Source organism: Podarcis cretensis (assembly GCF_951804945.1).
Source record: "Podarcis cretensis genome assembly, chromosome: 6".
Lineage (NCBI taxonomy): Eukaryota > Metazoa > Chordata > Lepidosauria > Squamata > Lacertidae > Podarcis > Podarcis cretensis.
Genome location: NC_137175.1, coordinates 59429439 through 59456694, shown reverse-complemented (window position 1 = coordinate 59456694; position 27256 = coordinate 59429439). Strand labels below are relative to the sequence as shown.

The window sequence follows — 27256 nt, the reverse complement described above, 5'->3', positions numbered from 1 at the left end:
CTGAAGTTCGATGTGAATGTGAAAGTTCGTTTTCTAGTCTGGTTGATCCTTTTTTGAGGAAAGATCAAGGTCTGCAAAACCACACTTATGCAAGACCATGTTCAGGACACTACAAAGATGGGTGGAATAAATATGCCTTACCAAAGGTAGTCATAAATTCTGGAGATATGTTCTTGAAAAGCTGGAGAATTGGCTCCATCAACATGCCGTCTTATTAGCACATGAAATGCTTTACAAATCTACAGGACAAAAGAGATATCATTCCAGTTAGAAATTCTCCTCCACTATACCTCCATGCTTAGCACACTCATCTGCCACATGGCTATGTCTCTGCATGTCACCAGCCAAACACAGAAACTCCTTCAAGTGGGCAGAACAAGATTGCCACAAGCATAGCTCTACCTTTGGAAGTATACCGGTTTCTGGGGGAAATCTTCCTCAGGAGAAGGAACATATGCTGCCATCAAAAGTAATTTGGTCCTGATACAATTATTTCTGAAATACATTCACAAAGGACCTACCGGACTAGAATTGGTGGCATTTGAGAATATGTCATCAGCCTTTATTTGCTCATACATTTCTGCAATGGCGTTCTTTCTGAAACTGGTGAAATGGTATCTCTCATACAAATTTAAGGTAGCTGCAGAAGGAATAAGAGAGACACTATGAACATCACAATCATGTTAATGCGGTTCTGTCTTCCTCGTGTGTTTTGGGCTGCAATCCTCCATGCAATTACCTGGAAGAAGGTGCCATTGAATTCAATGGCACTTGCTTCCAAAAGATATTTTGGCTCAAAATAGAGGCAGGATTTCAGCCCCCAAATTTCAAAGATGATTTCGGGGGGAATCTGCAAAAGTAACATGGGTGTGAACAAGGGGTTTACCAGGGAGTGGGAACCAGTGGTTTAGGGTCATTTGGTTTTTTCCCTTTGCCTTTCAAAAAAGTGAGGACCTTGCATGCCAAGTCACCATGAATGACCCCATTGCCCCCATTACAGTGAAATAACCAGACAGGACAAAGAGAGTAAATGTAAAATGGGTCAAATAGGCCACAACGTTATTGATTACAGATGTGAATGTTAGCCATAGGCATTGGGTATATCATTTGAAGTCCAACCTACCGACTGGAAGTTTTTCTAAGGTCAACCCAATACTATGACCTACACCAAATTGGGGTACCCCCCAAAGGGTCCCTGGTCAATGAGTGCTATAACCCTAACCCCCGCAACTCCTTGTGGATCCCTTTAATGGGACACCCTCTTTCATGTGTGGACCCAAGTGACACCACTTAGCAGATTTGTGATTGGCCATCTTGTTACCCATTTAAAGGGTAAGCGGAATTCTCAGCAGCTGCAAGCTGACCATTTTCTTTCCCCCAGAATTCAGTGGGAAAAGGAGAACAGCTGCTACCACACCAAAATTGTGCCCACCTATGGTGGTTACTGTGGCAGCTGACATATCCCCCAGAATTCAGGGCATTCTCTGTAGATGAAAATGGCAGATACCAGCCAGAGTCTGCCAAGACAAACACAATTTAGCTTTCAACAGTTAAAGATTTTTTAAAAAAATAAAAAAATCAATTTTTTAACACAGAGAAAAAACCCAAAAATGCCATGCCTTCCATCTGTGGTAACCCCCACCCACACTTCCATGAACATTTTGCAGATCCCCTTCTCAAAACCTTTCTACGATCGTTTGTCCCGAACTACCCTGTAGTCTGACAGGCAAAACCACAGTGATGATCACCATGAATGGTTATGAGACAACAAAATCCATAATTCCATGGCATATGTCCATAGCATGGTTCAGGCTTCTTGCTCACAAAGCAAGGCTCTTACTTGTATTTGCTACAAAGGTTTGTATTGTGTTTGTTCTCAGAGCTGACTGTTTGCTTCCAGCTAACAAGCTCTGATAATATGAAACCTGGAAGATGTTGTATGTTTCCATGGATATATGTCTGGGCCAAGGACATGCAAAACATCCACGTCTTATTCCTCAGACAATGTGTTTGTCTATACCAACAGAAGTCTCTTCCTCTCTTTCTCTGTGCCAAGTAAACCCTAGAAAACCTACGTTGAAGACCCGAATTCCTGGAATAAGACTTGCCAAATCCTACATCACTCACCAAAAGCAGCATTCAGCATCCAGCTGTGTGCAGCTTGCAAATCGGCTTCGTAAATATTGTTCCTCTGGGCTGGCCAATCAATGGTGGAGAAGTCCTCCACATAAATCTCCTAGAAGGAAACCATGAAGTGAAATAACTTTCTTAGTAAAGAAGAAGCAGGATATTAGTGTACTTGACAACTGTCATTTCAGAGCTTTAAAAACCCCAGAAAATTCATGTTAGTGTGGCGAAATCTGCTCTGTACCCACATAACGCAATGCTTTGTGCTAGAAAGGGAGCCCACCCCTCCCTGTGTTATGGCATCAGCTTTCATAGTCCACTTCATCACCATTTTGATACTTATATGAAAAAGGTATGTTATAATAAATAATATTTTAATGAATTAATGAATTAAACATTAGAGGAGGGTACTCCATAGATTAATGGTTCAACAGTTCTTCATTAATTTGTTTTTCAGTAATTCTGAAGAGGGGAGGAGAAAACACCTTTTACCACCCAAAAAGAAAGGGAGAAAGAAAGAAAAAGATGCATCAAAAAGGGGGAGTCTGGTATTACGGTACTGCGATGGAGGAGGCAACATGGGTGTTGTCTGTCAGTTTTTAGGAGAAGAGGCAAAGGTCTAAAGCAATTATCTGTGGAGCACGAAGCACAGAGCCATTAAAATAAATTAAAACAAAAACATGGCATTTTGAAACACCGATGCTCTGAGCTCGACTTCTGCCTTAAATGGAAAATAAGACACCCATTTCAGCCTTCTCCCTGTCAGATACAAGCAAGCAATCCCCCAAGTGCAAATCCAAGGGAGTATGAGGGTCCCACTTTGACCGAGGATGGTGGGATGTTTGGAGAATGTTGCCTTGCCTGTCTTAGACTCTGGATCAATTCATCTTCTTCTATAGTCAGGCGAGTGGCATAGCAGTAGCTCATCACGAGGGTGATATGGCGAGCGTGACACCAGTATGTTGAGGGATGTCCCGGCAGCCATGTAGGAAACAGCCTATTTCAGAAAGAAGGAAGAAACAGGTTCATGGAAGACAATGTCAGGAATCCTGGATGTAGTGGTAACACTAAAAGCAGGTTACATTGCCCTTCATCCAAGGATCACAGGGCAGTTTACGGTATAAAAAGACAAAAAAAGTATAACATAATAACAAACAAAACAATCCACTATATTTTTTGTGCCTTATTTTGCTTTCCAGTATTGTCGTTTTTATCTTCATTTTTATCATAGCTAGGGATCTCAAAAACTGGAACTAGCCCAGGCCTCTTTGGACCTCTGTGAGTGCCTGCACTCTGAGCTTGGAAATGAAGTGTGGAGGGGACCAGTGCAGTATTGCCATGATGTGCACATTTGCATAATGTGCACCAAACATCTTTGTAGCTGTGTTTTGTAATCCCAAGCATATCAAAAAGGCAGAGAGATGGTTGCACATGAGCAAACTATTATATAGGTAGAATCTACACACATATAAAAAATGTTCTGAAAATGCTTTTAAAAAAATACCTTGAATTTTCCATAAGGCTCACCATCGCCATCTTGTGTCACATTGTATATTGCTCTTAAAACACACTTAAAACGTTTTATTTGCAACTGTATAGCTGAGTCCATAGTTTCTTATATATACAGATTGAAACCCTGTTATACCCTATTACCAAAAAAAAAAATGTGATAGACAAGAATTCACTGGTCACAGAGACCAAATGGTCTCAGCATTTCTTTACACACGTAGTTCCTGAAACCTAGTATCTTCTGCAAGCTTCTAGTTACTTCTTTCTTAAAACCAGTGCTTCTTTTCTAGGGGTATGCAGGGGTGCACATACATCTAAACATTTTGTGAATCTAAGTTTGGCCTCATTGAGGGGCAGTATTTTAATATGAGTCAGAAAATGAGAGTACCCCTAAACAATTTTTTAGGGGAAAAAGCACTGCTTAAAGCAGTCCTAAAATCATTAAAATCATTTCCCAGGCCTATGGGCTGCAGTTTGAGCTCCATTTGCGGCTTGCAGTTTTTGCTCCTTAACATGCAGCATATGCCACATCCATGACATGTGTCTGCTCACCAATCAGGCAGAGGTATGGCAACCAGCCATACCTCACTCTGACTCATGAGTAGATGTTTTTCATCTGATTAACCTCTACATGATATCCTGTGAGGAACAGGTTCTGTAACAAAGACACGAAGTAGTGAAGATTAATATGGATGTCTCCATTTCCAAGTCATTGCTATTTAGTGAAGGATCTGTCTACTGTGTAATACTATTGCAGCAGAGACCTTTCTCTGGCAATTCATGATCAGCAGGGTGGGTTGGGGATGAGTAAACTTTAGGACACATACCATAGCTCAGGAAACAGTGTATTCATTCCCTCCCAGCTGTACAAATTCATAGTAGCCAGCCAAACTTTGCCCAGATGAGGGATTCCAAGAGCACCACCTGGAAAGAGAATTAACAAATTTTTCGTTTCCATAGACTGAAGGGGCAAAGTCAAAGAAACCTTCAGTGAAAACCGAGATTTGTTTATAGCCTTGTGAGATTGAAAGCTCAACTTGTTTAGAATTTAGTGATGCAGTGCCTCAGAATTCCACTAGAGTGCTGTGCCGCAGCCTCCTTTTGATTGGTTGTGGGTACAGGTAGCCAGAGGGAGGTGGTGACAGCACTTGGCGTAGGCACGAGAAAAAAGCAGCTAAAGAATTGGCGTTCTGGCATTCAGCTGGATAGTTGTATAGCTCCTGAGCTGTGTGTTCCACTCTGTAATCAGAAAAAAAGTCTCTGAACTTAGTTTGAGAGACAGTGATTAGTGTATTTTAAGAGTATATGGACAAGAGAAAACTGGAAAGCTGAATTGGGAACAGCACATGTGAGAGGACATATTATTTGGATTCTCAATTCAGTAAGAAGGGGAGAGATCTTCTTGAAAGTGAAGAATCCCAAACCAGTCGGACGGGTGAGCTGATCCCCTGGTCTGTTATACTAGAGGAGCCTCACAAGTAAGATTTATAGAAGGTTGGGAAACTGACAGAAAGTACCACCCTGAATTACACCCATGAATTCATGGAGATCAGGCCGGTTTTTTACCAGGTGGATATATGAAAGATAATTTACGGAACATTATTGATGTGATTGAATATCTAGAAGTTAGAACTGATAAGCAAGCAGCTTTGATTTTTATTGATGCAAAGAAAGCTTTTGATAATATATCATGGACATATAGGAAAAAAGTAATTGAAATAATGAATTTTGAACACGTCTTTGCTAAGGGTATTGAGGCAATTTATTCTGAGCAACAGGCTAAATTAATAGTAAACAATACAGTTACTGAAAAATGTAATATAACAAAGGGAATAAGACAGGGGTGTCCATTGTCACCCCTGTTATTTATTCTGGTGTTAGAGACTTTGTTGAGAAAGATAAGAACAGATGAAGAAATCAAAGTCATCACAATTGGAACTAGGTCATACAAACTTAAGGCATTTGCAGATGATTTAGTATTAACAGTAGAAAATCCTTTGGAATCGGTACCAAAAGTATTAGAGAAATTGAATGAATTTGGCCATGTGGCAGGTTTTAAGTTAAATAAAGGAAAATAAAAAATGCTGGTTAAAAATATGACAGAACAAAATAAAAATGAACTTGAACAAATAACAGAATTAAAGATAAAAAAGTAAAATATTTAGGGGTCGGTTAACATCAAAAAAATATAAACTTATTTCAAGATAATTATGTAAAAGTGTGGAATGATATGTCGAGTAAATGTCGAGTACATGTTGGAAATGTAAAGATAAAGAAGGCACATTTTTCCATATGTGGTGCACCTGCAAATTAGCAAAAGCATATTGAGAAATTATATATAATGAATTAAAGAAAATGTGTAAAATAACTTTTATTTAAAAACTAGAGTCTTTTCTATTAGGTATAATAGGAGAAGAAATCCCAAAGGAGAAAAAGGTCTTATTTATGTATGCGACAACAGCAGTGAGAATGTTATATGCCCAGGGATGGAAGGAAGAAAGAACCTCATCAAAAGAAGAATGGATAACGAAATTAATGGACTATGCCGAAATGGCAAAATTGACTGGGAAAATCAGACACCAAGAGGACAAAATATTTTTTTAAAGATGGACTAATTTTGTAGAATATCTGAAGGAGCATTGTAAACACATAAAAACTTTAGCAGGCTTAGAATAGCACTGGTGATATAATTAGGGTAAATTTTGTAATAAGGGAAATTAATAAATTAGAGAAATATATAAAGATGCAGAAAAGATAAGTGGTAATGATGGGAAACCGGGGAGGAGGATGGGGGTTGAGAACCTCCAAAAGGTAGTGTTTTGCTGTGTTGATATGAATGTAAAATGTAAGCAACAAATTCTTAAAATAATATATATATATATATATATATATATATATATATATATATATATATTTTACCACCCTGTTTCAGAACCAAAGTATTACGTAAGTCCTAAGCTGTAACACCTAGGCAATTAGCTGAAGAAATTGAAGTGAAAATAAGCTGTGTTTTCCACCTTGTTTAGACGCCTGTAACAACGACTGAATTTAATATATTTATATATGTTAACTGCCCTGTCATACCCTCATTGCCTGGCTTGGCCACACTCCACACATTGGAGGGCAAGTCTAGCAGCAGCTGCACAGCTGTCAGCTACATTCAGTGTAGAGTTTCTGAACAGGTTTGAGCCAAAGGGTCCCCTCTTCATTTCTATACTGGACAGAGTGAATGCCCTGATCATCCTGGAACCATATGCATATGTTTCTCAGACTGTATCCATGCAGAAGTAACTACAGTGGTACCTCGGGTTATATACGCTTTAGCCCCATTAGCTAAAGTGGTGCTTCAGGTTAAGAAAGTTTCAGGTTACCGTATTTTTCGTCCCATAGGACGCTCCGTCCCATAGGACGCACCTACTTTTTTTTGGGGGGGGGAAATAAAGGGGAAAAAATTCCTTTATTTCCCCCCCAAAACCAGGTCAGGGAACAGTGGGATGGCGGCGCTGCACCTCCCCGCTGTCCCCCCGAGCTTGTGGGGCTGGCCGATGTCTGTCCGGCGCGCGGGGCGCTCTGCTTCAGGGCGCCATGCGCGCCGGGCGGCAGGCTGCTATCCGCAGCATGGGGAGCCCTGCGGGGAACTCCTGCAGGGCTCCCCATGCTGCGGATGTCTGTCCGGCACGCGGGGCGCTCTGCTTCAGGGCGCCCCACCCGCTGGGCGGCAGGCTGCTATCCGCAGGGTGGGGAGCCCTGCGGGGAACTCCTGCAGGGCTCCCCACGCTGCGGATGTCTGTCCGGCGCACGGGGCACTCTGCTTCAGGGTGCCCCACCCGCCGGGCGGCAGGCTGCTATCCGCAGGGCTCCCCACGCTGCAGATGTCTGTCCCCCGGGCACGCAAGGCTTGCGGATAGCTTCCTGGAGCCTGGAGAGCGAGAGGTGTCGGTGCGCACCAACGCCTCTCGCTCTCCAGGCTTCAGCGAAAGCCTGCATTCGCCCCATAGGACGCACACACATTTCCCCTTCATTTTTGGAGGGGGAAAAGTGCATCCTATAGGGCGAAAAATACGGTAAGTACGGACCTCCGGAACGAATTAAGTACTTAACCCGAGGTACCACTGTACTTCACCTCCCACTGTGCCATTAAACCCTATGTATGAATGCTACTGCAATAAAAAGGCTATAACTCACCTCATTCTTTGTATTTATTAAATAATATTTTATCACTGCATTTGTGCTTTACAGAGTGGCACAAAAGGGCCCGTGTCCAGACCCTCCCAAGAGTTCCCAATATAAATTTTGGAGGAGGAAAAAAACAGGAGGGAAGATATGACCAGCATCTTCTGTTTGATCATAGAAATGGTGTCAATGTGCCAATCTATGGAGATTTCTAAAAGGACCCACAAAGGAAGGAAGGAAGGAAGGAAGGAAGGAAGGAAGGAAGGAAGGAAGGAAGGAAAAGAGACAGAATAGAGAGGTGCTCCCAAATAACTGTACAACACCAGGACCCCCAAGTTTTGCCTGGATACTACGCTCAAGCAAAATGGATTGATCCAGCCCTGCTAGAGATTTCTGCCTTACCTTTCTTGTGGAGATTTATCCGAGCCCGCACTACATCTGGATGGTCAGGCCCAAATCCAAGGATTCGCATAGCTATGTAGCAAAAGGTTGTGCCAAATACTGTTGACTGTTCTGTAAGATGGCTACCATAAAGAGAGATCAAAGAGCCATTAGAAAGTGGACCAGAATGTTTGGATGTCTAAGAAGCTGTTTGAATTGTTTAGTTTCCATTCTTCTGGTGCATTAACTTAAATTCAAAAACTTCTCTGAGAATTTGTCAGAATACAGTGGTACCTCGGGTTACATACACTTCAGGTTACATACGCTTCAGGTTACAGACTCTGCTATCCCAGAAATAGTGCTTCAGGTTAAGAACTTTGCTTCAGGATAAGAACAGAAATTGTGCTCCGGTGGCGTGGCAGCAATGGGAAGCCCCATTAGCTAAAGTGGTGCTTCAGGTTAAGAACAGTTTAAGGTTAAGAACGCACCTCCAGAACGAATTAAGTACTTAACCCGAGGTACCACTGTACTCCAAGAATACCCAGTTAGCGAGCCATTAGCTGGGATACCACAGAATACCTACTTTTGTTTTCTATTACCTTTTTTAAAAAGTAATGCCTTAATGAAGGGCATTTGGTGCTTTGAAATCTTTCCTTTCATGAGGCAGCATGGGCTTGAAAGCAGCTCATACAACCTGAGTACCAGTTGAAATTCCATTCCAGCTAAATAAAGTGGATACCATGCTACTAAGAATTCAGATTCAAAGCTCAGTCAAACTCTGATCCATTTTGTGGTTTGCTATTGGTTTGACAGGATAAATTTGGATGGAGGCAACCTGGCCTCTCCACACCATTTATCAGTAGTAATACTTCCTATAGATGGTGCTTTTTAAAGGAAAGAGTGATGTCGGATATCATTGTGGTGATCACACAGGGTCCCCGGACGTTTCACCATCTATTGATCCCTGTGCCACCACTATATTTCCCGCTGCCACCACCCAGGCTCTACCTTGTACAACCCTGAGTCCAGTCAGGGTTAAATTGGAACATAAACTTTTGTTTATTTATTGCAGTTTAACAAGCGTGTGGTTTAATAAACGGTATCAGTCAATTACAAACATGGGGTGCCTATCCAGACCTATAACTTCCACTACATGCTCTCGCTCACTAAACCACCTCTCAGATATTTACTTGCCTTCCTAGCCCCTAACTATTCCTGACTCAGCTTATTTTGTTACACTAACTCAACCTACCCACAAACTCTAGCTCAATTCACTCCCACTCCAACCAACCACCCAACTCCCAACAAACTCCCCCCTTCGCCCCTCCCAGAGCTGGTTTTATAGTCCCTCTGACTCCACCCCCTGGGTCCTGATTGGGTAACCTGTTTAACTATTTCACCTCCAGCACTCTCTCATATGTTAACGTCACAATCATGTCTTCATTATTGTTGCCTCTCTCCACCCCTCATGCCACAATTCTATCTTTCTCTGCCACAGCTGGGCAACTTCAGTACATGCTGAGGCCAGCTGGCATTCTGGTCATCTGCCCTGCTGCCCAGTCCACATGGTGAGTATTGATCATAGTCAAAAGACAGCAGAATGCCGAAGTGATTTAAAGAAGCCTTCATGGGGGAATTGCATCATGGACCAGCCCAAGACAAAGATATGCAGAATTAGAACATCACACTCTCCTTGGACTACTCACAAATTCCAGCCACCATCTGGAAGCTGTTTTGAGAGGATGTAGCGCAGGAGCTCTCTCTCGGCCTCTTCTGGCAGTGAGATCTTAGCAGCATAGCATGACATCAAAAAACCTGTTTGATTTTTCAAAACAGATAACAATGTATAATACTTGACTATCTCAATTTTGGTTTGATTTGTTTGGATACCACCTGATTGGATATCAAAATGTAACTTGTGCTTTTGTACCCTTGATAGGCGGTGTGTGTTTTTTTCCTATCTTGAAACAGAAGAAAAAGGTCAAACATAACAAGCTTTAATTATCTAGCAAGTTTAGGCAAAAGATCATCACTTCTGCTCCCTTACTAGAAGGTGCATGATTTCATTCTGGACTATTCAATGTTGGATGCTGTTTACAGCGATTGCCTGGAGCTGTATGCATATCCCCTGTGTGGTGAACTATTGAACAACAGGCAGCAGGATGCTCAGTGAATTTTCTTCAAACTGCTGGGGTCTTACCCAATCCTATCAGGTGATGCCAGAGGACAAACCTAGGACCTTCTACATGCAGGGACTGAACTGAACTCAGCTTCTCTCACTTCATTTCAAAGTTTGGTTCACTTTTTCACATCATTTTGTGATTTTTATTTTCATTTTAGTTCTCATGAAAATTCATCATCCCAATATACAAATTTTTGCAAAGCTATTATTGGTTTTTTTTCTGCTGTTGTTGTTAGTCTAGTATATGCCATTCTACACATTATGTGACTGGAGAAGTGCACTACAAAATTCAGTGAATAGCAAATATGCCTGTGTTTCAGTTCTCATGCTGTTTCTGAAAGGTGAGATCTCTTTGTTCCTTTCATACTAAAGGCTTACAGGTCCATTATTCTAGATTATTCTGACTTCATTGGAAAGAGTGATAGCTTTTGGTTTATTGCAGAAAATCCCAAGTTGGATCCTGGGCATAGAGCTGGGGAAACCACAGGGGGTTGCTACCAGTTCAGTGTTGAGATAAATGTGCCAGTGGGATAAGGCAGCTTCCTATGTTATTATGGTGAACAGCTTTGTACAGGCAAAAGAAAGACAACTAATTTAAGCAGTTTCAGAGGTTTCTCAAAATGTCCACCTATTTGTGTCTAGCCTATCTGGTAAAAAAAGAAATAGATTTATAGAAAATATACAGGGAGGCCCGTTAATGTATTTGTGGTAAGTCTGTTAGCGTCCCTATACCTGGTCCAAGAGCGAGGACACCAGAGCACTCCATAGCCCAATGGCCATCTTCCGCTTGCAGGCCAGAGAAGAATTTAATCGCTTTCTGGACTGCTTCCTGGGCTGTATTGGCTTTGGGCAAGTCTGGAAAGAACTTACTCTGTAAAACAAAATGGGAGAAGTAAGAGAAATGTACAGAAATTAAAAAGGCTGGCTACAGTACAAAGTATGCATAGTGTTAAATGTCCTGCTACATATAATGCAACTGTTGGGTCATTTGAAAATAAATATAGCAGAGAAAGGTAGTCAGGATAGGGACCATGGCAGATGGGGAAGTGTCATTTAATACTTCCCCTCTCAGCAGTAGTCTCAATGAAATCCCCCGCCCCTCGCCAGCTGCTATTTGTATGTGCCTGGGGACACCAGCAGGCGGGGAAAGGCAAAACTCCCTCCTTCCCACCCACCACAATCCCCATCCTGACTGGGTCCTCATGTAGTTGAACAACAGTCATGTTAAATACAAAAAGTTGTTTAATGTAATGAATAGTTTGTTCCTGAGAGACCATTCCAAAATAAAGTTTTACAACCACACCGTGATTCCGCAAGTGAAATCAACATCTGCAAACATCTCACAATGCTTCACATCAGTGGGAGATCACAGCTGTTCAGAAATCCAAGAGTCTTTCTCTAAACAAACTGCATAGAGGATGCATGTGCCTCAGTATTTTCACACACACAAAGTCCCTCATGCAAATGCATCGTATGTGCATCATGGAAATGATTATCAGGCACAGTATATTGGAGAATAATCATTGAGAGCAAGAAAGTGGCTTTCTAGAGAACATCTCTGAGCTCTTAGATCAGAGAACCATAGAATATAAGGGACCAGAAGATCATATAGCCCAACTCCTTTTCCACAAGTAAGAACCCTACACTGACTCTGGCTTCCAGATGAACTCACTCAGCTTTCTAGGTATCAAGCACAGAGCAGCTACCTTGTAGAAATTGATAACCAAGTTATGTATTTCAGTATTTCTGTTCATATTCATCTAGTTATTCACCAAGTTATGTATTTCAGTATTTCTGTTCATATTCATCTAGGAGGCTTGTCTTTTTTCAAGTAGAGTTTCATATTCAACCCTGACATTATCAAGTTGTAGTTGTAGAGCACCAAGTGGCAGGCGGTTGGGGGAGATGACCCTCATGATCCCTTCCACAGTTCTATGAAAGCAATCACCAAGCTTCCTGTGCTCCTAACTGAGGTGTCAGAAGATGAGAAGCCAAAAGAAAAATGACCCAGCCCTTGGGAAACTGCCACTAGGCAGGGCCAAGCCAGCAGTCCTCATGCCCTGTGCTCCTTTTGTAGCCTTTCCGTGTTGTACCATCTGTTGTCATTAAGCCACTTACAGTGTCCAGCCCTAAAGTGTAAGCCTCGAGTGCATTCTGTTCACGGGCACATTCTTCATTGTCTGCCACGTAGTACCATCTATGCCGCCCTTCCACGGAGCTGAATCGCCAGCGAGTCAGATCAGTTTTGGGTTCTATTTCATGTGCTCCTTTTCTTCTGCACAGACATCTGCCAAAGAACACAGAGGAGGTGGGGAGTTTGAAACATGCAGGCAGACTATCGGTTTGTTATCCTATCACAGGAAGTTATTCTGAACCCCATTCTGTGGTCCTTCCAGCCAGAAGTGAGGGATTGACATGTCTATTGATTTTAGTGGGTCTATTCATGACTAATTTGTCCACTGATTTCAGTGAGTCTACTCTGAGTATGGCATAGTCATATAAGACCCATTTCTGTTCCTAATCATAATAAAAAGCTTCTATTCTATTTTCCACAGTACAGTATTTCTGAATCAAGAAAAACCAAAATGCTGCCTTTTTATTACTTAATACATCAGGTTAATTGCCCTTCCCATCTTATTTCTGCAAACTTCTCCTGTAATAAAGCTTGCTTAATCAGTATGAATGAAGTCAAGCAACTGGCACACTTTGTTATTTTATTTAACCATCATCCTAATTCAAAGCATATAGATTGCACACAATGTACTTACGTCCCATCAGACATCTTCTTGGGTTGATGAAGACTGCCTCAGATTGTTCTGGTTATATTTAAGATGTTGCCAGACAGGCACGCAGGACACTGAATAGGACACTGAACTCTTGGACTCTGGGCTAGAGTTCCTGCCTCTGAAGGTCCACAATTCCTAAAACATTCAGGCTCACATCCAGTAAAATACTTGAAGGTTATATAAAGACTGACCTAACCAATCACAGCAAGAATAAATTTACAGGGTGGGATCAGGAGTGTTAATGTAATCAATGAAAGGCACACCCACAATAACAAAGGTCAATGTATGACAGGGCTATCCTTGATGCATTGCACTGACGTTTTCTGGAGATAAAAATCTACCATGAGTAAAGTAACTTCCCCAAAGGATGTGTGTTGAGATTTCTTCTTCTTAGCTATGCTATCTGATCCTTCTACCCTAGAGCCCTATGAATGCTAATACAACATAACATGAAGATTTCCAAAAATGAGGACAACATCCACATATGGGAAGGAAGCAAATTATATCATACGTAGAAATTGTGAAAGTGCCTCTTTTGCAGTGATGGTGCTTTTTGCAAGCTGTCATGCACCTGAGATCTAGGAAAATGTCTATATATATATATTTCAAAACCTGGTTGAGAGTGCAAGGGTAAAAGAAAAATCTAGAAAATCTGGCCCAGGGACAAATAAGAAGAACAGATAACTTTATCCTTTGCTCCACTGCCACAGTGCTCTGCTGTTAAGAGCTTTTTTTTAATGTCCGCAGTTGCATCAACCACCAAAGCATTTCTAGATATCAGCTCACTAAAGAATCCACCCAAAGTTATACAGCCTCAGATTAAGAGATGATTGAAATAAAAATGTATTAGGTTGATAGAACCGGTTTTATCTCCAGAATGCTTTAATTCAGGGGTAAAGCCAAACTGGTTGGTTTGCAATGCATTGTATTCCCAGGATCAATCACTCTCAGAAATCCCATTGCCCCTGTGCTGTCAATACAGTCTAAACATTACTCTTTTGAGGAATTAATCTTAGTCAAAGATCTACAGGGCTGAGTCACCATTTGAACATCACCGTCTCATGCTGAGATCCTGCACTGTGCATTCATGAACATAAGGAAAACCTACTAGGAATTATCTCTTGCTTTGAAATATTTGATTTCAGATTTCTGAATCACTATTTCCCCTGCACACATGCACACTTTTATTCAATTCTGATGTAAATAATCACTGATTTAGGTGTAGTTCTGTCCATTTCTGTATACGCTATACTGAGTAAATAATCTAGACTTGGCTTTGGCTTTTATTTCATTGTAACCACTGTAGGGAATTCATAAAAGAGTTTTTTATACTGTGTTGTTCTGAGCGTATCAGGGCCAAATCAGAAGTCAAAGAGATGCCAAAGATGGGTGTATTGCCAGATTGCTTCCGCAAAGCAATTATATGCTTCTACAGCTGGCTAAATGTTTGAATATTGTCACTCATGTGAATCTGCTGTTTCAATTTATTGATTTCTTAATTTCCCCATTTTCTTCACATGCCATTCTGTTGCAATTGTCCACTTGAGGATTCTTCTACAGAGCCAACTCTTCATGGAAGAATGGGGCTGCATGTTCCTTATGATGTGGATACAGCCCTATTCTTCCATGTAGAGTTGCCTCTGTGGAATAATCCTCAAGTGAATATTTAAAGCACATTTCCCTCTCCCAAAGGATCTTGGGAGATGTTGTTTGTTAAGTGTTCCTAGGATTCCTTGGGAAGGATGTTCTGAATGTGTGGTGCGTATGTAGCCGAGGTAGAAAAGACAGAGAGCTACAAAAGTAATCCGAATTCATATCTCATTTGTCCTCACCATAACCTGGTGGTGTGGATTTAACTGAGAAGCACTGTCTGGCCAAAGTCATCCATGCAACTTTGGGTGAATCGGCACTTGAATATGGCTCTCCCATGTTGACACCCAACACTGTGTTCCTACTAATAAGAAAACTTTATCTGAATTGGTTCTACCCTGATGTACTACTGTTCAGATAAACTGAAGAGTGCAGATAGACAAAACACCATGTTGCATCTGCACCAGCGAAGCCAGATATCTTCTGCAATAAAACATATCTCTCCCATATTGGTCTCTACAGCCATGGCAGGCACTATATCTCTCCAACAGTTTGACTTTACCCCCAATGGCGCACTCTTCCATCAAGACAGGCGGATGCCTTCAAATAACTTTAATAACTATGCTCCACTGCACAATCCTACCTCTTCAAATCTTTACAGTAGACTTAGCCTTTATACCCAAATCCCAGATGAATTCAATTGTCACACTCCTACCCCTTTTTGCTCATGCATGTCACACAGCCTTTAGTCTAAAAACAAGGAAAACAAGAATTGCGTCCAAAGACCAGAACAGTTCTGTGAAGAATTTGGAAAGCCAGGAGTTTTGTTGTTGTTCCTCATTTATCCAAAGCTATTTTAAACCACAGTTTAAAAGCCATTGATTGTTTAAGTACCCAAAAGTTAACCAGCAGCAAATTAACCTGAGCCTTGTCTTTGGGAAGGGGAATGACTGGTGAAGGGAGAAGCAATCAGGGAGAGTGGTACCCATGACACGCTTTCAAAATTCAAAAGTGATCATGGGCCCCAAAATGTTGTCAACCCTTGATGTAAAATGAAGCACATTGGAACAAAAACAATAGCCCTAATGACTGCACATAACTGAATTTGCCACACTTACCCTAGGATAGCCTGAGAATGCCCACTCAGTGAAGGAAGGTCAATTTTTTTTTTTTAATAAAGATTTTTATTAATTTCCAATTTTTTAACATAAACAAAAACAACATAAAAACAAACACAAAAACTCATATTTTCTTAACCTTATTTCCATAACCCTCTTTTCCCGGACTTCCCCATACCTTTCCCTTTTTGCATCCTTAATTATGAACCATTATTCAGCAACCCTTCTTAACCAATTAAATGTAAATTCATTCTCTTTTTCAATTCCACCCTAAAATTAAACACAATTTTCCGCTGCAATTCTACGTCTTCTTTTCCCTCAGCATTTTAGCACTCCTCAATTTTATAATAATTCTTAAGATACATCTTAAATTTCTTCCAATCTTCTTCCACAGTCTCTTTCTCTTGGTCGCGGATTCTGCCGGTCATTTCTGCCAGTCCCATAAAGTCAATCACTTTCGCCTGCCATTCCTCCAGCGTGGGTAGCTCTTGTGTCTTCCAATACTTTGCTAAAAGAATCCTTGCTGCCGTAGTAGCGTACAAAAAGAAGTTCTTATCCTTCTTCGGCACCAGCTGGCTGACCATACCCAAGAGAAATGCTTCTGGTTTCTTGTTAAAGGTGCACTTAAGCACTTTCTTAATTTCATTATAAATCATTTCCCAGAAGGCCTTAATCTTTGGGCAGGTCCACCAAAGGTGGAAAAAGGTACCTTCAGTCTCTTTACATTTCCAACATTTGTTATTGGGCAGATGATAAATCTTCGCAAGCTTGACTGGGGTCATGTACCACCTGTAAATCATTTTCATAATGTTTTCTCGTAAGGCATTACATGCCGTAAATTTAATACCTGTGGTCCATAACTGCTCCCAGTCAGCAAACATAATGTCATGACCTATGTCCTGTGCCCATTTAACCATAGCAGACTTCACTGTCTCATCTAATGTATTCCACTTCAACAGCAAGTTGTACATTCTTGATAAATTCTTAGTATTGGGTTCTAACAGTTCTGTTTCTAATTTCGATTTCTCCACCTGGAAACCAATTTTCCTGTCTTGTTTGTAGGCCTCCATTATTTGAAAATAATGGAGCCAATCTCGTACCTTGGACTTTATTTTCTCATAACTTTGTAATTTAAATTCACCACCTTCTTGTTCTAAAATTTCAGAATATTTTGGCCAATTGGTTCCCATATTAAGTTTCTTTACCTCCTTGGCCTCCATAGGTGAAGGTCAATTTTGCTACCATCCACGACCTTCCCCCACCCCCATGTTGATGCCCTGAGGAAACCACCCAGTGCTTAAGGAAGAAAGAAACAGAAGGAACTAGTAAAACTTCCCCATATTACAAAACTAACTCTATCCTACAGCTACCAGGCTTCCTCAATTTGAAGAAAAAAATATCAGTGCTATTATGCCTGATCAGATAACGAAAAAACAAACCTGAAATATATGGCTGATCAGGTTTTGAAAAATGTATACTGTATTGTGCAAGTAACAGTGAAGCAAGCTTTGGAGAAGAATCACCAGCGTGGAGAACAACAGTGTGACAGACTTCAGTGGGAAAAGGTTTAGAACCAGAAAGTTGTTGACAACAGAGAGACAAGCAGCAAGCCAACTGAAAGTATCAAATGGAGCTACTGAAAGAGCAAGATTTTTTACTTTGGTACACAGCCATATAAAAGGACTGCCAGTCCTTTAGTTATATGGATCCCAGATCATGTAAAGCTTTAAAGATCACAGATAGCACCTAAATGGGGCCCCAAAGCATAGTGATAGTCAGTGCAACAGATGCAAACAAGCTATATGTGAATGCATAATAAAATAAATATCATCCTCTCTTCTTACCTTCGGTTCCTTGTATGTGATGTCTTTTCTCCAGACAGGGACTGTCCTAACTGCTGATCTTTGAAAGTCATTCCAAGAGCTTCCCCTGTGCTGGGCTTCATTGAGGGTGGGGAGTATCCTGTCCTCCCAAATTATTGCCTAGCATGTGCAGCCTTCGCCACTGAATCCACATCTCTTGAATGTTGCATACCCTCTGTCATTCCTCCTCAAGCACACAAATTTAAGCTATATTTTGTGTTGTGCTGGGGGAGGGTCATGGTCAAGAACCACTCAGTGAACAAAGCCTTTCTTAGATTTCTGTCAAATTTCCATTTTCCAAGAAAGGATTTGAAGTGGTGTGAATACCTGCCAGGAAATTAAGTAAATGTGCCTCTTCGTCCTGTTCCTTTTGGGGCGTGTTTGCACATATCAAAGAGGTATCATTAGTATTTCATTAGCCCTCACATTTCTCCAGTCACTTTGTCATATAAGTAGTTAACCACCAGCCATAAAATATAATAAAACTTAATGTGGCCATATATTGATACTTATATCCTTATAACCTGATTTTGGATATATACATTCATTCAACTTAATTGTAGCAACCTGAGGATGTGCTCTTCCATTTAGAAGAAAATCACCACCATCACCCCATATTTTTCACTTAATGAAAAAGGGATATACAGTATTTTTCGCTCCACAAGACGGACCTGACCATAAGACACACCTAGTTTTTAGAGGAGGAAAACAAGAAAAAAAATATTCTGAACGAAACAGTGGATGTATGATTTTTGTGGTTCATGCTGTGGGCACAGACATGTGATTTGATGGTGAGTTTGGGGTGACCCAATGCAAAAATCCTGAGGATCCATGTGGATCCGTGCTTTGTAACCACATTTTTACAGCCCTGCCCTGTCACACCCTCGTTGCCTGGCCACACCCCACACATTGGAGGGCAAATCTAGTAGCAGTTGCACAGCCTTCAACTATGCTCAGTGTATTGTTGCTATGGAGATTTCAAAAAGGGCCCACAAAGGAAGGAAAGAAGGAAGAATAGAGAGGTGTTCCCGAATAACTGTACAACATCAGAACCCCCCAGCTTTTTCTGGGCCCTGCTCTCCAGCGTATGGATTGACCAAGCCCTGCTGGAGATTTCTGCCTTACCGTTCTTATGGAGATTTATCTGAGCCCGCACTACATCTGGATGGTCAGGCCCAAGTCCAAGGATTCGCATAGCTATGTAGCTGAAGGTTGTGCCCAATACTGTTGACTGTTCTGTAAGATGGCTACCATAAAGAGAGATCAAAGAGCCATGAGAAAATAGACCAGTGACTCCAGATGTCGAGAAATCTCTTTGAATTGTTTAGTTTCCATTCTTCTGATATATTACCTTAATGCAAACTGCGAACCATTTTGTGGTTTGCTATTGGTTTGACAGGATACATTTGGATGATGCCAGCCTGGCTTCACCAGACGATTTATCAATTTTAGTACTTCCTACAGATGGTGGTTTTCAAAGGCAATAGTGAAGTCCAATATCATGTCTTCATTATTGCTGCCTATCACCACCCCTCATGCCACAATTTTATTTTTCTCTGCCACAGCTGTACAGGCTGAGCCCAGCTTGCATTCTGGTCATCTACCCTGCTGCCCAGTCCACATGGTGAGTATTGCAAATGAAAGGCTCACAGTCAAAAGAGAACAGAATGCAGAAGTGATTTAAAGAAGCCTTCCTGTGGAATTGCATCATGGACCAGCCCAAGACAAAGATATGCAGAATTAGAGCATCTCTCCCCAGGCCAGTCTAGAGAAGCTCCTTGGACTACTTACAGGCCCCAGCCACCATCTGGAAGCTGTTTTGAGAGGATGTAGCACAGGAATTAATTAGACTAAATTAAAAGACGCCTGCTTCTTGGGAGAAAAGCAAAGACAAACCTAGATAGCATCTTAAAAAGCAGAGACATCACCTTGCCGACATAGGTCCGTATAGTTAAAGCTATGGTTTTCCCAGTAGTGAGGTATGGAAGTGAGAGCTGGACCATAAAGAAGGCTGATCACCGAAGAATTGATGCTTTTGAATTATGGTGCTGGAGGAGACTCTTGAGAGTCCCATGGACTGCAAGAAGATCAAACCGATCCATTCTGAAGGAAATCAGCCCTGAGTGCTCACTGGAAGGACAGATTGTGAAGCTGAGGCTCCAATACTTTGGCCACCTCATGAGAAGAGAAGACTCCCTGGAAAAGACCCTGATGTTGGGAAAGATGGAGGGCACAAGGAGAAGGGGACAACAGAGGACAAGATGGTTGGATAGTGTTCTTGGAGCTACCAGCATGAGTTTGACCAAACTGCGGGAGGTAGTGGAAGACAGAAGTGCCTGGCGTGCTCTGGTCCATGGGGTCACGAAGAGTCGGACACGAGTAAACGACTAAACAACAAAGCGCAGGAACTCTCTCTTGATCTCTTGTGGCAATGATATCCTGGCAATATAGCATGCCATCAAAAGACCTGTTTGATGTAGATGAAGGGAACGCAGTGGATGTAGCCTACCTTGATTTCAGCAAGGCATTTGACAAGGTGCGTGATATTCTTGTAAAGAAGCTGGTAAAATGCGGACTTGACTATGCTACCACTCAGTGGATTTGTAACTGGCTGACTGACCGAACCCAAAGGGTGCTCATCAATGGTTCCTCTTCATCCTGGAGAAGAGTGACTAGTGGGGTGCCACAGGGTTCTGTCTTGGGCCCGGTCTTATTCAACATCTTTATCAACGACTTGGATGATGGACTCAAGGGCATCCTGATCAAATTTGCAGATGACACCAAACTGGGAGGGGTGGCTAACACCCCAGAGGACAGGATCACACTGCAAAACGACCTTGACAGATTAGAGAACTGGGCCAAAACAAACAAGATGAATTTTAACAGGGAGAAATGTAAAGTATTGCACTTGGGCAAAAAAAATGAGAGGCACAAATACAAGATGGGTGACACCTGGCTTGAGAGCAGTACATGTGAAAAGGATCTAGGCGTCTTGGTTGACCACAAACTTGACATGAGCCAACAGTGTGACACGGCAGCTAAAAAAGCCAATGCAATTCTGGGCTGCATCAATAGGAGTATAGCATCTAGATCAAGGGAAGTAATAGTGCCACTGTATTCTGCTCTGGTCAGACCTCACCTGGAGTACTGTGTCCAGTTCTGGGCACCACAGTTCAAGAAGGACACTGACAAACTGGAACGTGTCCAGAGGAGGGCAACCAAAATGGTCAAAGGCCTGGAAACGATGCCTTATGAGGAACGGCTAAGGGAGCTGGGCATGTTTAGCCTGGAGAAGAGGAGGTTAAGGGGTGATATGATAGCCATGTCACATAGATGTCACATAGAGGAGGGAGAAAGGTTGTTTTCTGCTGCTCCAGAGAAGCGGACACGGAGCAATGGTTCCAAACTACAAGAAAGAAGATTCCACCTAAACATTAGGAAGAACTTCCTGACAGTAAGAGCTGTTCGACAGTGGAATTTGCTGCCAAGGAGTGTGGTGGAGTCTCCTTCTTTGGAGGTCTTTAAGCAGAGGCTTGACAACCATATGTCAGGAGTGCTCTGATGGTGTTTCCTGCTTGGCAGGGGGTTGGACTCGATGGCCCTTGTGGTCTCTTCCAACTCTATGATTCTATGATTCTATGATTAAAAAAAGAAAAAGAACAATTTATAATACTTGACTATCTCAGCTTTGGTTTGATTTGCCACTAAATCACCTGTTTGGATATGAAAAAATACATTGTGCTTTTGTATCACTATTGGGTTTTCTTATCACCTTGAAATAGAAGAAAAAGGTCAAGGATAACAATATTTCATCATCCAGCAGGTTTAGGCAAAAGATCATCGCTTCTGTCACTTTACTTGAAGGTGCATAATTTGTACCTGCAATTTTCAATGTGAGATGCTGCTTACAGAGATTGCACTTCCCCTGTGTGGTGAACCACTGAACTGCAGGCGCCAGGCTTCTCTGTGAAGCACCTTCAAACTGCTGGTCCATCTGGGGATTCAGAGAGGTCTTACCCAGTCCTATCAGGAGATGCCACAGGACAAACCTGACCCTGAATTCAGCTCCTCTCACTTCCTCATTTCAAAGTTCAGTTTTCACATCAGTTTGTGATTTTTAAGAAAACTCCTCATGAAAATTCACCATCCTAATATACACATTTTTGCAAAGCAATTTTCCTGATACTATGCATTTTTTATGTTATTTTCATGAATAAATGCATTTATATGCACACCTTAGTCTAGAATATGCAGCTGGACACATTACTTGGCATGAGAACTACACTACAAAATTCAGCGAAGAGTGAATTTCAAAAACATGCCTGTGTTTCAATTCTTGAGTTGTTTCCAATAGTGCTAATAAGGCCTCTCTCTCATCTCAATCTTCATGCCAATCACATTTATTTATTTATTTATTTATTTACTTACTTACTTACTTACTTACTTACTAGTTCGATGTAGTAAAACTTCTAAGTGTTTTACAAGAAATATAAAAATTATCCATAAAAACAATAGATACCGTATATTTTGTGCTATAAGACGCACCGGACCACAAGACGCACCTAGTTTTTGGAGGAGAAAAACAAGGGGGGAAAAATTCTGAATCTCAGAAGCCAGAACAGAAGAAGGATCACTGCACAGTGAAAGCAGCAATCCCTGTTGCTGTTCTGGCTTCTGGGATATCTGCGCAGCCTGCATTCGCTCCATAAGACGCACACACATTTCCCCTTACTTTTTAGGAGGGAAAAAGTGAGTCTTATAGAGCAAAAAATACAGTAATTCAGATTGAGAGTAAAAATTAAAAAAAACACATCCCCTATGTGATGCCAACAATTGACAATATCCTGCTCAATGGACACAATGGATTATCCCCCTGTTCAGAATGTACTGAAAACATATTCTCCTTTGTGAGAAAGGCTTAGTTTTCCTAAACAGGGTGAATTGTTTTGTTTAAAAGATAAAACATTGTTGCTGTTGTTTAGTCGTTTAGTCGTGCCCGACTCTTTGTGACCCCATGGACCAGAGAACGCCAGGCACTTCTGTCTTCCACTGCCTCCTGCAGTTTGGTCAAACTCATGCTGGTGGCAATTCTGAGACTCAAGAATATTCCAGAAATGTGACCAAAGGCAGTCTGAACTGGCTTGAATAAGATAAACATCTCTGCTTACCCAAGAAGAGGAAAACCTATTTAGCTGTAAGGTCACAGGTAAGATCTCTTTTTTCCTTTCATAGCTAAAGACTCGCAGGTCTATTCTTCTAGATTATTCTGCCTTCATTGGAAAGAGTGATAGCTTTTGCTTTGTTGCAGAAAATCCCAAGTTCGTGCTTGAATATCTCCACATAGAGCTGTGGAAACCACAGAGGGTTGCTACCTGTTGAATGGACCAGTGGGATAAGATAGTTATTTTGATGAACAGCTTGGTACAGTCAAAACTAGTTTCAGGGGTTTCTCCAAATGTCCAACTATTTGTGCCTAGTCTATCTGGTAAAAAAAGATAAATAGCTTTGTAGAAAATATACAAGGAGTTCCTTCTTAGCCAGTTAATATATAAGTAGTAATTCTGCTGGTGTTCCTGTACCTGGCACAAGGGAGAGGACACCAGAGCAGTCCATGGCCCAGTGGCCATCTTCTGCTTGCAGGCCAGAGAAGAATTTTATTGCTTTCTGGAGTGCTTCCTGAACCGTGTTGCTTTGGGCAAGTCTGGAAAGAACTTGCTCTGTAAAACAAAATAGGGAAAATAAGAGAAATGTACAAACACTATAAACACTATCTACAACACAAGGTGTGGAAATGTAACATTTGTCTTGTTACATTTAATGCATCTGATCAGTCATTTAAAAATAAATATAACAGGGAAGGGTAGTCAGGATTGGGACCATGGCAGATGGGGAGGTGTCATTTAACACTTCCTCTCCCAGAAGTAGTCGCAATGAAATGCTGCCCCTTACCAGCTGCTACTTGTATTTGCCTGGAGATACCAGCAGGCTGGGAAAGAAGCAACTTCCTCTTCTCCAGCCACCACAATGCTCATCCTGATTGCGCTTGTTGTTTTGGTTTAAAATAATAGTCATGCTAAATACAATAAGTTGTTTGATGTAATGGATGGTTTTGCTGTGAGAGACCGTTCCAAAATAATGTTTTACAACCACACCATGATTCCTCAATTGAAATCTACAGCTGCAAACATCTCACAATGCTTCACATCAATGGGAGATCACAGCAGTTCAGAAATCCAGCAATCAGTCAGAGGCCTTTCTCTGTATTTTCACACACATCAAAATGCCTCATGCAAGTGTACCATCTGTGCATTGTGGAAATGAGTATCAGGCACAGTATATTGAAGACTGATCGTCAAGAGCAAGAGAGTAGCTGTTTTCTAGGAGAACATGACTAAGCTCTCAGGTCAGAAAACCATAGAATAGGAGGGACCAGAAGATCATGAAGCCCAACTCCCTTTCCAAAGGTAAGAATTGCAGGCTTAGGTACTTCAGTATTTCCAGTAGATTGGCCTATTCACCTTGCACGCTTGTCTTTGTTTCTACAGTGGTACCTTGGGTTACATTTCTAGAGATCAAAAGGAAGTGGTTTTGTGCCAAAGAGCACATGGGCATCTCTTGCCAGCGGATTGATCTCTGCTGCCATTCAGGCAAAATGGAGTGGTGGGGAGGGCGAGGGAGCAGAAGAGGAACATTCAACTGGTCTTCTGCTTGCTGGAGACCAAGTACACACTGGCAATGGAAGTTGGTGTGTCAGGTTGAATGGGGCAGTGCTCCACCAACATCAGCCAGCACCCACCTGCCTGCCTTCTTACAAATATCCAGTGCAGGGGTGGCCTTGGTTGTGCCAGCTTCCTCTCGTTGTGTTGTTGTTGTTTAGTTGTTTAGTCATGTCCAACTCTTCATGACCCCATGGACCAGAGCACGCCAGGCACTCCTGTCTTCCATTGCCTCCTGCAGTTTGGTCAAACTCATGCTGGTAGCTTCGAGAACACTGTCCAACCATCTCATCCTCTGTCGTCCCCTTCTCCTTGTGCCCTCAATCTTTCCCAACATCAGGGTCTTTTCCAGGGAGTCTTCTCTTCTCATGAGGTGGCCAAAGTACTGGAGCCTCAGCTTCAGGATCTGTCCTTCCAGTGAGCACTCAGGGCTGATTTCCTTAAGAATGGATCGGTTTGATCTTCTTGCAGTCCATGGGACTCTCAAGAGTCTCCTCCAGCACCATAATTCTAAAGCATCAATTCTTCGGCGATCAGCCTTCTTTACAGTCCAGCTCTCACTTCAATACATCACTACTGGGAAAACCATAGCTTTTACTATACGGACCTTTGTTGGCAAGGTGATGTCTCTACTTTTTAAGATACTGTCTAGGTTTGTCATTGCTAAAACTCAGAGGGAAGGAGGATGAAGGCAAAACTAGAATTAGTTGGCTCTGCCTGTCATTTGCTCTGGTGCCGCGCGCTGCTGGGCTCCCTCCCTTCCACCCTATCAGTCCCAACAGGTGCTAGCCACTACTGGAACACACAGACTTACCTGCTGTGGTGATAAATCTTGTTCCTCATGTGCTCACAATAAAAATATAAAAAAATTGCAGGAATACTTATGGTCATACTTTGGCATCTTGCTCTGAATCTTCTTTAGTATGCATGCATGTAAGCCTTATACCCTATGAAAGGCCTACCTCCTCCTCACCTAGTTTTTCACCTCCTCCTCCTAGTTTTTCACCTCCCACCCCCCACCCCACGGTGTGTCCTGCTGGTGCTTTTCCAAAATTTATTTTAAAGTTGGTATCCTATGCACACTTGGGACTAAGTCAAGAAGTGATTTTGTTCTGTGAACCGCCCTGAGACATCAGAATATAGGGCAGTATATAAATTCAATAAATAAATAAATAAATAAATAAGCCACGTTATCTAAGTGAAATTTATTTTCAAGTTTACATGCATAAAATTGGACTACAAGACATGTAAAATCTGCTCATGTGACCCCTTTCTATGCTGCTACAAAAGTTGTATGTGCATGTACAAGTGCATGATATAAAATCAGAGAAAAGAAAAGTGCTTGATAAAACACTTCCGCAAGGAATCGTAAAAACTGATAAACGTTTTGCAAAACTGAGAGGGTGGAGGGAAAGTTGAAAATAGGTATCAGTATCTGCAGCAAATAAATAATAATGAGTTAACTGACGGTGGAGGTTGGAAGTAGTTCTTTGGGGGGGGGTGACAAAAATATTTCAGCACCGGGTACCACCTGACCTTGCTATGCCTCTGCCTAGCATATCCATCATAGCATATAGATTGCACACAATGTACTTACGTCCCATCAGACATCTTCTTGGGTTGATGAAGACTGCCTCAGATTGTTCTGGTTATATTTTAGATGGTGCAAGGCATCAGGTACACAGGACACTGAATAGGACACTGAACTCTTGGACTCTGGGCTAGAGTTCCTGCCTTGGATGTTCCACAATTTCTAAAATATTCACCCTCCAAATAAAATACTTTAAGGTTATATAAAGACTGACCTAACCAATCACAGCAAGAATAATTTTACAGGGATCAGGTGTGTTAATGTAATAAATTAAAAGCATGTCTATGGACTGGTTCTGAAGATAAAAATCTATCATGAGTAAAATAGCTTCCCCCAAAGATGTGTGTATAGATTTGTTCAAGGTCGAACTCTTAGCTATGCTATCTGAACCATCTACCCTAGTGCACTATGAATGCTTATACAACCTAACATGAAGATTCCCCAAAATGGAGACTATATCCACATAAGGGAAGGAAGAGAATTGTATCATATGCAGAAATTGTGAGAGTGCCTTTCTGAAGTGATGACACTTTCTGCAAGCTGCCAAGCACTTGAGATCCATGAAAATGTATTTACCTGTATTTTAAAACTTGGCTAGGAGAGTGCAAGTGTAAAAGAAAAATCTGGGAATTCTGGCCCCGCAGCAAACCAGAAGAACAAGTAACTTTATCCCTTGCTCCACTGCCACAGTGCTCTGCTGTTAGAAGCCTTTTTGGATGTCCATAGTTGCATCAAGCACAAAGCATTTCTAGAGATCAGCTCACTATTAAGTATTGGGAGAACCCATCCTACACTCCTTCAGATTAAGAGGTGATTGCAAGACAAATGCATTATGTTGATAGAACCAGTATTACGGTACATGCTTCATGCCAGAATGTTTTAATCTGGGGGTAAAGCCAAACTGGTTAGTTTGCAATGTGTTGTATTCCCACTATTAATCACTGTCAGGGATCCCGTTTGCTCAGTGCTGTCAATGCAGTCTAAACATTACTTTTTTGAGGAATTAATCTTATTCAAAGATCTACAGGGCTGTCTCCCTGTTTGAACATCACTGTCTCATGCTGAGATCCTGTGCTGTGCATCCATGAACCTACTAGGAAAACCTACTAGGAATTGATTATCTCTTGCTTTGAAATACTTGATTTCAAATTTCTGAATCACTATTCCCCCTGTGCACATGTACACTTTTTTTGGATTTTGATGCAAACAATCAATCTCCTT

General features: G+C 41.6%; 1 protein-coding gene across 1 annotated transcript; it reads right to left on the bottom strand.

Moving 5' to 3' along the window:
• Positions 1-137: 137 nt before the first annotated feature.
• LOC307219209 (lanosterol synthase-like) lies at positions 138-17811 on the bottom strand (the record flags this gene model as incomplete). The annotated part of the gene is made up of 10 exons (XM_079982209.1): positions 138-239; positions 522-640; positions 2128-2236; positions 2989-3124; positions 4464-4560; positions 8212-8333; positions 9897-10005; positions 11105-11243; positions 12491-12659; positions 17711-17811. 10 exons carry the CDS (start codon positions 17809-17811, stop codon positions 138-140), a joined length of 1203 nt encoding a protein of 400 aa, XP_079838335.1.
• Positions 17812-27256: the final 9445 nt, after the last annotated feature.